General features: G+C 43.1%; 1 protein-coding gene across 2 annotated transcripts; it reads left to right on the forward strand.

Annotated features, from left to right (window-relative positions):
- Positions 1 to 1016: 1016 nt before the first annotated feature.
- Positions 1017 to 9596, forward strand: asb1 (ankyrin repeat and SOCS box containing 1). Of its 2 annotated transcripts, XM_060930279.1 has the most exons (6): positions 1017 to 1274; positions 5360 to 5386; positions 5502 to 5643; positions 5778 to 6080; positions 7912 to 8294; positions 8880 to 9596. In XM_060930279.1, the coding sequence occupies exons 1-6, from the start codon at positions 1166 to 1168 to the stop codon at positions 9023 to 9025; spliced, it is 1110 nt and encodes a 369-aa protein (XP_060786262.1). In that variant the 5' UTR covers positions 1017 to 1165; the 3' UTR covers positions 9026 to 9596. The 2 variants fall into 2 exon arrangements, with proteins under 2 accessions (XP_060786262.1, XP_060786263.1); XM_060930280.1 differs by lacking the exon at positions 5360 to 5386.
- The last annotated feature ends 887 nt before the right edge of the window (positions 9597 to 10483 follow it).

Raw genomic sequence — 10483 nt, forward strand, 5'->3', positions numbered from 1 at the left:
ATTATCAGAAAGATCTCTCATTTTACGAGATAGTAAGTCATTATGAGATATTAAATCATAAGTATGAGATATGATGTCATAATTATGAACAAGGTATCTCAATTATGAGAAAAGTATCTCATTTTATGAGATAGTAAGTCATAATTATCAGAAAGGTATATCTCATTTTATGAGATACTAAATAATATGTATGAGATATGAAGTCATAATTATGAACAAGGTATCTCAATTATGAGATAGAATGTTATAATTATGAGAAAAGTATCTAATTTTATGAGATAGTAAGTCATAATTATCAGAAAGATCTCTCATTTTACGAGATAGTAAGTCATTATGAGATACTAAATCATAAGTATGAGATATGAAGTCATAATTATGAACAAGGTATCTCAATTATGAGATAGAAAGTCATAATAATCAGAAAGGTATATCTCATTTTATGAGATGCTAAATCATAAGTATGAGATATGACATCATAATTATGAACAAGGTATCTCAATTATGAGATAGTAAGTCATAATTATCAGAAAGGTATATCTCATTTTATGAGATACTAAATCATATGTATGAGATATGACACAATTATGAACAAGGTCTCTCAATTATGAGATAGAAAGTCATAATTATCAGAAAGGTATATCTCATTTTATGAGATGCTAAATCATAAGTATGTGATGTGACATAATTATGAACAAGGCATCTCAATTATGAAAGAGAATGTTATAATTATGAGAAAAGTATCTCATTTTATGAGATAGCAAGTCATAACTATCAGAAAGGTATATCTCATTTTATGAGATACTAAATCATAAGTATGAGATATGACGTCATAATTATGAACACGTTATCTCTGATATAGAAAGTCATAATTATGAGAAACCTTCTCGTTATTATGGTGGACCTCCATCCTGGACAGTGCTCAGCCCACACGTTTCCCTTTCAGCACTTGTTGCTGTACCACCTTAACAGCAGTGTGTCTGAAACCCGGAAGTGCTCTCAGCCAATCAGATCAGCGCACAGACAAGACGCTCCAAAACATCCGTCATGCCCCTGAGGATCAAAATACAGGCGAAATAAGCGACACTAAAACCGATGTTATCGCCGTAAATTCATTGCTTTAAGAATAAATCACGCTTTATCTGCCTTTCGAGCTCCCTGAGACGCGATGGCTGACGGTGGGAATGCTGTGGAAGCGGAAGTAGATGATGATGAGCCGCCCACCATGAGCTACCCCCTGATCACTGTGTCTGACCTGCCCAGCAGCACCACAGCAGGTATTTACTCTCACAGCCACTGACTCTTTATACCAGCATGCCAGAGAGTGGGGGTGTGCTTTAAGATTAACTATTTTGTATAAATCAGTTAATTGTTAATCTGATGTACTGTACTTATCACATCATAACAGAGTCCCAGCTGGCACACCATGCAAGCTCATGTGCCATCAAATCAATCTCTGTGTGTGCAATTTCTCAGTTCTCACCTGTCCTTATGCATAATTTGTCAGAAGCCATAACAGGGGACCATCACAGGACCGCCAAAGGACCAGGATGTTACTTGGATTCTCAGTACAGCAGTCACACTGACATGAGAGCGAGTGCGGTGTTGATATGAGCGTTCCAGGTTCAGCAGCATTATCTGTGATTTTAAACCATGCTTTTTAACCAATGGCGTGGTGGCAGAAGGTCCTCACAGCTCCAGGGTCCACGGTTTGATCCTCGTCTCTGGTTACTGCCATGGTCACGTTTCTGTACATGTTCTCCTAGTGTCCTAGTAGGTTCCCTGTGGGTTCTTCTGCTTTCTAAAAACATGCTAGGAGGTGGATTGTGGACCTGCCCCGAAGTGCATGCGTGTGTATTAACATCCCACCCAGTGACTGTGACCCAGACGAGGATAAAGCGTCGAACGAAGAACGAATAATGCACCTTAGTACTTTCATTTGTTTAACACAAATTCAATATATCTGTTTGTGTTAATGGTTTTCTTTCTCTTTATCAGCGTCACTTTTTGACCGCGGGATAGTTTTTGTTTGCGGGGTATAGCCAATGTTGAATTGAGTTTCTTAAAAATTCTGATAAAATAAAGCAATGTTTATGTTCAATACATTTGGACCACTTACTCACATGACATCATTTCATGTCACTGCTGTGCTGAAAATCATCCATCCATCCATAGCTGCTGATCCTGTTCTACAGGGTCGCAGGCAAGCTGGAGCCTATCCCAGCTGACTACGGGCGAGAGGCGGGGTACACCCTGGACAAGTCGCCAGGTCATCGCAGGGCTGACACAAACAACCATTCACATTCACACCTACAGTCAATTTAGAGCAACCGATTAGCCTAACCTGCATGTCTTTGGACTGTGGGGGAAACCGGAGCGCCCAGAAGACACGGGGAGAACATGCAAACTCCACACAGAAAGGCCCTCGCCGGCCGCTGGGCTTGAACCCAGAACCTTCTTGCTGTGAGGCGACAGTGCTAACCACTACACCACTGTGCCGCCCCCTGAAAATCATCCACTACCCAAATAATACTTAATTTCACTGTGCAGTATGCATCGCATCTCATCTCATCTCATTATCTCTAGCCGCTTTATCCTGTTCTACAGGGTCGCAGGCAAGCTGGAGCCTATCCCAGCTGACTACGGGCGAAAGGCGGAGTACACCCTGGACAAGTCGCCAGGTCATCACAGGGCTGACACATAGACACAGACAACCATTCACATTCACACCTACGGTCAATTTAGAGTCACCAGTTAACCTAACCTGCATGTCTTTTGACTGTGGGGGAAACCGGAGCACCCGGAGGAAACCCACGCGGACACGGGGAGAACATGCAAACTCCGCACAGAAAGGCCCTCACCGGCCGCTGGGCTTGAACCCAGAACCTTCTTGCTGTGAGGCGACAGTGCTAATCACTACACCACTGTGCCGCCCCCTGAAAATCATCCACTACCCAAATAATACTTCATTTCACTGTGCAGTATGCATAATAAAGATAATAAAAAAAAAACCTTTATTACCTTTTAAAGTTGTGTTTGACTAAGCAATATTTGGTTAGTGATGGTCCTTTTCTTATTGATAGAAGGGAGGTTGGAGGTTGACAGTTTGTACAGAGCTACAGATTGTAATTTTAGATTTCAGGATTAGAAAACATCCACCTTTTGGCGAAGTCATGTCATCTCACACTGAAAAAATGAGAAAAATCCAACCTTCAATTGAAATGAAATGTATTCCGAGAAAAACAAATCCCTCATCAAGAAATTATTTTCAACAAAAACGCATATCACTATTGTTGACACCCCTAGAAATTATAGTGAACACAATGCGGCTGAAGCATGTTTCTGATTTAAATTATACATTCCTGTTGACTGGAGTGTGTAGGAACTTTCAAGCTGTAATCCATGACTTCCTGATTAACTGGGGAACAAGTATGGGGTGAAACAGAGGCCAAATTCCCTTAGTCACCCATCAGCATGGGAAAGATAAGAGAGAACACACAAACCAAATGAGGGAGAAGTGTGTTGACCTTCACAAGTCAGGGAATGGTTATAAAAAAATTGCTACTCACCTGAAAATCTCATCTCATCTCATTATCTGTAGCCGCTTTATCCTGTTCTACAGGGTCGCAGGCAAGCTGGAGCCTATCCCAGCTGACTACGGGCGAAAGGCGGGGTACACCCTGGACAAGTCGCCAGGTCATCACAGGGCTGACACATAGACACAGACAACCATTCACACTCACATTCACACCTACGGTCAATTTAGAGTCACCAGTTAACCTAACCTGCATGTCTTTGGACTGTGAGGGAAACCGGAGCACCCGGAGGAAACCCACGCGGACACGGGGAGAACATGCAAACTCTGCACAGAAAGGCCCTCGTCGGCCACGGGGCTCGAACCCGGACCTTCTTGCTGTGAGGCGACAGCGCTAACCACTACACCACCGTGCCGCCCAATTTCTATTGTTTGGGGAAAAAATTAAAAAAGTGGACACCAACTGGAACTGTCACAAACTTGACTGGAAGAGGACCAAAGTTTATTTTGCTCCCATGTACAGTGAGGTGGATGGTAAGAGAGGCAAAAAAAATTGAAGCAAAAAAAAAAAAAATTCCCAAGGGTCACTGTTGGTGAATTACAAGAAAAAGTAAAACCTTGGGGTTTCCAAGTCTGTAAAACCACCATCAGATGCCACCTCTATGCCAACAGATTATTTGAAAGGTATTCCATAAAAACACCTTTTCTGTGAGTTAACTACAAACATAAGCACATGAAGTTTGTGAAACTCTTACAGCTTTGACTGGAACCGTGTTCTCTGGTCTGATGTAACAGAAATGGAGCTTTTTGGAAATAAACACTCAAGGTGTGTTTGGTGTAAAAAGATGGATGGCTCTAATGAAAAGAACCTGATCCCAATTGTAAAATATGGTGGAAGTTCTGTCATGCTTTGGGGCTGTTTTGCCTCCAAAGACCCTGGAAACCTTGTTAGGGTCCATGGCATCATGGACTCCATGAATCACCAGGACATTTTAAATTAAAATCTGGCTCATCTGCTAGGAAACTAAAACTGGGTCATCACTGGATCTTCCAGCAGGACAGTGATCCGAAGCATATGTCCACATCAACACAAAAACAGTTAGCGGACCACAGAATCAAGCCTCTGCCCTGGCCCCCTGACATGAACCCCCGTGGGGTGAGCTGAAGAGGAGAGAGCACAAGAGAAGGCCTCGGACCCTGGATGATCTGGAAAGATTGTGTAAAGAGGACTGGTCTCAGATGCTCTGCATCTCCAACCTTATAAAAAAGAAGAAACCTTTATTCGTCACATGCACACTTCAAGCACAGTGAAATTCATCCTCTGCATTTAACCCATCTGAAGCAGTGAACACACACACCCAGAGCAGTGGGCAGCCCAGAGCACCCGGGGAGCAGTCAGGGGTTAGGTACCTTGCTCAAGGGCACCTCAGCCCAAGGCTGCCCCACGTCAACCTAACTGCATGTCTTAGGATTGTGGGGGAAACCAGAGCACCCAGAGGAAACCCATGCAGACACGGGGAGAACATGCAAACTCCACACAGAAAGGCCCTCGCCGGCCACTGGGTTCAAACCCAGAACCTTCTTGCTGTGAGGCGACCGTGCTAACCACTACACCACCGTGCCACCCGTCATAAAGTGTTATAGGAGAAAATTCAATGCCGGTTTACTGGCAAAGGAGGATGTACAAAGTATTAAATGCAAGCCCAGGGTGCCAATAATAGTGCCATATGTGTTTTTGTTGAAAATAATAATTTCTTGTTGAGGGGCTTGTTCTCCTCTAAATAAATTTATTTTGATTAAAAAGTTGGATTTTTCTCATTTTTTCAGCACGAGATGAACCGACTTCACCAAAAGGTGGACTTTTTCTTCACCCGTGTTACTAATTTTTACAAAGGGTGCTAATAATCGTGGACGGTACTGTATATGGTGGGTTTGCCTAATATATAATATATATATATATTCCTCTCAGGCCGTAATCTGAAAGAATGGCTTCAGGAGCAGTTCTGTGACAAACCTCTGGAGCAGTGTGAGGACATGCGTCTGCATAATGCCGCCTATGTGGGAGATTTGGACACTATCAGGACCCTGTTGCAGGAAGACAGCTTCAAAGAGTGAACCTTTGTGACACACACATCCTTATTTTGCATAGTTATCATTCCAGTTATGCTATTCTGTATGTGATATCTTTGGATGTGATATTAAGAACCCATCAATCATTCCTAATGTAATTGTCCTTCCTGTGCAGACGGATCAATGAGAAATCTGTGTGGTGCTGTGGCTGGCTGCCCTGCACGCCTCTGCGCATAGCTGCTACTGCTGGCCATGGTGACTGTGTGGACTTCCTCATCAACCATGGGGCCGAGGTGGACCTGGTGGACGTCAAGGGTCAGACAGCTCTGTATGTGGCTGTGGTTAACGGACACCTGGACTGTGTTCGGATCTTGCTGGAGGCAGGGGCAGACCCAAACGGCAGCAGACACCATCGCAGCACTCCTTTATACCACGCAGCCCGGGTGGGCAGGGTGGACATCCTACAGGAACTGATCAGGTGGGAAGTGAAGATGTGCTGTTATTGGGTTTATGTCAGACCGCATCATTAATTACAACCCCAATTCCAAAAAAGTTGGGATACTGTGTAAAATGTAAATAAATACAGAATGTGAAGATTTGCAAATCATGGAAACCCTATATTTCATTGAAAATGGTGCAAATAATATCAAATGTTGAAACTGAGTAATTTTATTGTTTTTTGAAAATATATGCTCATTTTGAATTTGATGTCAGCAGCACGTTTCAGAAAATTTGGGATGGGGCAACATCCATTATCCGTAACCGCTTATCCTGTGCAGGGTCGCAGGCAAGCTGGAGCCTATCCCAGCTGACTACAGGCGAAAGGCGGGGTACACCCTGGACAAGTCGCCAGGTCATCACAGGGCTGACACATAGACACAGACAACCATTCACACTCACATTCACACCTACGGTCAATTTAGAGTCACCAGTTAGCCTAACCTGCATGTCTTTGGACTGTGGGGGAAACCGGAGCACCCGGAGGAAACCCACATAGACACGGGGAGAACATGCAAACTCCACACAGAAAGGGCCCCCGTCAGCCACTGAGCTCAAACCCAGAATCTTCTTGCTGTGAGGCGACAGTGCTAACCACTTAAACGCCCATCTGTGGTCCATAATATCATTAAAAGATTCAGAGAATCTGGAGAAATCTCTGTATGCAAGAGACAAGGCTGAAAACTAACATGTGATCTTCAGGCCCCCAGGCAACACTGCATTAAAAGCAGGCATGTGTCTGTAGTGGAAATCACTGTATGGGCTCAGGAACACTTCAGAAAACTATCGTCTGTGAAAACAGTTCATTACTACATCCACAAATGCAAGTTAAAACCAGATATAAACAATATCCAGAAACAACACCACCTTCTCTGGGCCCAAGCTCTTTTACGATGGACTGAGGCGAAGTGGAAAATTGTCCCGAGGTCTGACGAATCAAAAGTAGAAATTCTTTTTAGAAATCATGGACACCACGTCCTCCAGGCTAAAGAGGAGAGGGACCATCCGGCTTGTTATCAGTGCACAGTTCAAAAGCCAGCATCTGTGATGGTATGAAGGTGCATTAGTGCACATGACATGGGTAGCTTGTACTGTACATCTGGGAAGGCCTCATTAATGCTGAATGATATATGCATGTTTCAGAGCAATACGCTGCCATCCAGACAAAATCTTTTTCGGGGAAGACCTTCCTTCTTTCAGCAAGACAATGCCAAACTGGTTTCTGCACATATTAAAACTGCATGGCTCTGTAGTAAGAGTGCGGGTGCTAAACTGGCCTGTCTGCAGTGCAGACTTGTTTCCCATTTAAAACATTTGGTGCATTATGAAGCGCAAAATACGACAAAGGAGACCCCGAACTGTTGAGCAACTGAAATTGTATATCAGGCAAGAATGGGGCAACATTTCTCTTTCAAAACTACAGCAATTGGTCTCCTCAGTTCCCAAATGTTTACAGAGTGTTGTTCAAAGTAGAAGTGATACAACACAGTGGTAAACATGCCCCTGTCCCAACTTTTTTTGAAATGTTTTGCTGACATCAAATTCAAAATGAGCATAGATTTTTCAAAAAAAACAATAAAATTTCTGTTTCAACATTTGACATGTTGTCCTTGTACTATTTTCAATGAAATATAGGGTTTACATGATTTGCAGATCATCACATCCTGTTTTTTTTAATTTACGGTTGACACATCATTTTTTGGAATTGGGGCTGTATTTTCCTATAACTGCAGGTACCATTGTGTTTTATTCTTAACATATTATTATTATTATTATTTAGTTTAACCAGAGCTTACTGTGTAACTTTGCAGGTTCAATGCTGATGTGGATGTGGACCACCAGCTGGGACCGAGGCCTCTGTTCAGTGCCCGCACCCTTTCCACACTAGTGGTGTGTCCTCTCTATATCAGTGCTGCCTACCATCATTTACACTGCTTCAGGCTGCTCCTGGAGGCCGGAGCCAACCCAGATTATAACTACACTGGCCCCGTGAGCCGTGAAGCGCTGAACAGAGGCCTGGCCTCCTGCCTGCTGGACGCTGTGCTTCGACATGGCTGTGAGCCTACTTTTGTTAGGCTGCTGCTGGAGCATGGCGCTGATCCACTACTCGTGCCATGGGAGGAACCTGACCCCGATATGATGGGAAGAGTGCGCGTCAATCCTGAGGCCTTAAACATCTATCAAGAGGCCAGGAGTAAGGTTTTTTTTAATATTATTATTAGGGGTGGTGTAGTGGTTAGCACTGTTGCGTCACAGAAAGAAGGTCCTGGGTTCGAGCCCAGCGGCTGACGGGGGCCTTTCTGTGTGGAGTTTGCATGTTCTCCCCGTGTCCGAATGGGTTTCTTCCGGGTGCTCCGGTTTCCCCCACAGTCCAAAGACATGCAGGTTAGGTTAACTGGTGACTAAATTGAGCGTAGGTGTGATTGTGAGTGTGAATGGTTGTCTGTGTCTATGTGTCAGCCCTGTGATGACCTGGCGACTTGTCCAGGGTGTACCCCGCCTTTCGCCCGTAGTCAGCTGGGATAGGCTCCAGCTTGCCTGCGACCCTGTAGAACAGGATAAGCGGCTACAAATAATGGATGGATTATTATTATTATTATTATTATTATTATTATTATTATTATTAAGCATTTTTAGTTGTTTGCTAGAATTCAGGCACAACAGCTGTTATGTTTTCCCAGACCGCAAGACAGATATGCACCTAGATTTATTTGTATTCACAGCATATTTTGAAAACGGATCTAGACCCGTGGTTGTTTAGACCTCTGCTCTCTTTCAGAATGTCCAGAGAGGCTGACTCATTTGTGTCGTATAGCCATTCGGCAGGTGATGGGCAAACACCGCCTGAGGCACATCTCCAGCCTTCCTTTGCCTGATTCTATCAAGAATTTTCTGCTCCACAGAGACTTCTGTTCCCTTTCATGAAGAAAGTGCGAATAAAACCGAAGGCTCTACAAGCTATGTCATGGCCTGTACCTGTACAAGGGGCACTGGTAAGTTTTTGTAGGCTGGAGATAATGCTGATGGACAGAAAATGATCTGCAGTCCTTTGAGATCCTGAAGGCTTGGTCCTATGGCTTTGTTGTTACTGTAGCTGCATTGCACTTCTGATGGTGGGAGCACATTCCCTAAGAAAGCAAACACTTCCGGTTTCATAGCACATCATTCTGTATGTTGCATGTTGGTAAAATTCTCTTTGTTTACAAAATATACTTACAGTAGCATATTCCTTAAAAGTAATATAATCACCTGAATACACTGCATAACCATGTTATCTCTTGTGTATCGTTTCGACCGTTGGATGTAAGAGCATCGGTAATTTATATTTAAGAACAAATTTTATATTTCTTTTAGGGTTCCTGTGGTGTAAAATTAAAAAAAAAAAAAACAACCTTAATTTATGATTCTTTATGACGTGTATGTATTTATATGACACTTAAACATCTTGTTAAACCTTGCCTTTGCCTTAAATTAAATTCAGATGCCTGTAATAAACTACATTATCCCCACTGTCTGTGTTCTCGTGTGAAGAAAGCCTGTGATCTCTCATGTTTCATTAGCCTGTCCTTAGTGCATCTTGTTTTTGGTTTTTTTTCTTGAAAAACATCTCTCTAATGGTTTACAATACTACTGAGGTTCGAGTCACATGAACATGATTCATGTGTTTGGATTTATAGATCGTGTTTTGAAACTTAATTACCTTCCTGTGTAGGAAATGCAGAGAGCCAAATTTCCTGTAGGACCTCTTTACCAGCCACAGACTATTCCTCACAGCTCTAAGAGTCTCAGTAGATATCATGTTGAGGTCTCAGTGACAGAAATAGCTCCGTTATATGATGTAGGATTCCTTGGAGGTTTCCAAGTGTATATGCCTCTTCCATTTCCCAGCAGCTTTGCTTAAGATACCCACTGGGTATCTGGGTAGAAATTATGTTGTGCTTTTTTTAAGTTCAGTGTTGTGACAGTGAAACCACAAATTGTGTAAAAAAAAAAAAAAAGTTGTAGAAAAAGCAAGCCTGGGAAATGTTTGGATCTGCCAACACATCGCTGGCCGACTACCGTCCCACTGAGAGCTGCAGATTGTGGATGTACTCCTGCCAGATGAGGAAAAGGTGGGATTGTACAATAACTAACAGATGCACTGTTTCATATCTCAAGATATCATCATCATCATCATCAACAACATCCTCCGTCCTCTCTGCCTGATTCCTCTTTAATTTGTCTATTAGGCATTTCAGCAGGAAAACAATCAAAGCAGAGACATCATCTCAGCTCTCCTACCGAAGACAAATCGTTCTCTTTTTCCGACAGCTTCTCAATTGTGGAACTGGAGTGCTGCCATAGAAAAACCCCAAACCCCAAGAGTACGCTTGTGGAGTGACG

The sequence above is a fragment of the Neoarius graeffei genome, chromosome 9 (genome assembly GCF_027579695.1).
Source record: "Neoarius graeffei isolate fNeoGra1 chromosome 9, fNeoGra1.pri, whole genome shotgun sequence".
Classification (NCBI taxonomy): Eukaryota; Metazoa; Chordata; class Actinopteri; order Siluriformes; family Ariidae; genus Neoarius; species Neoarius graeffei.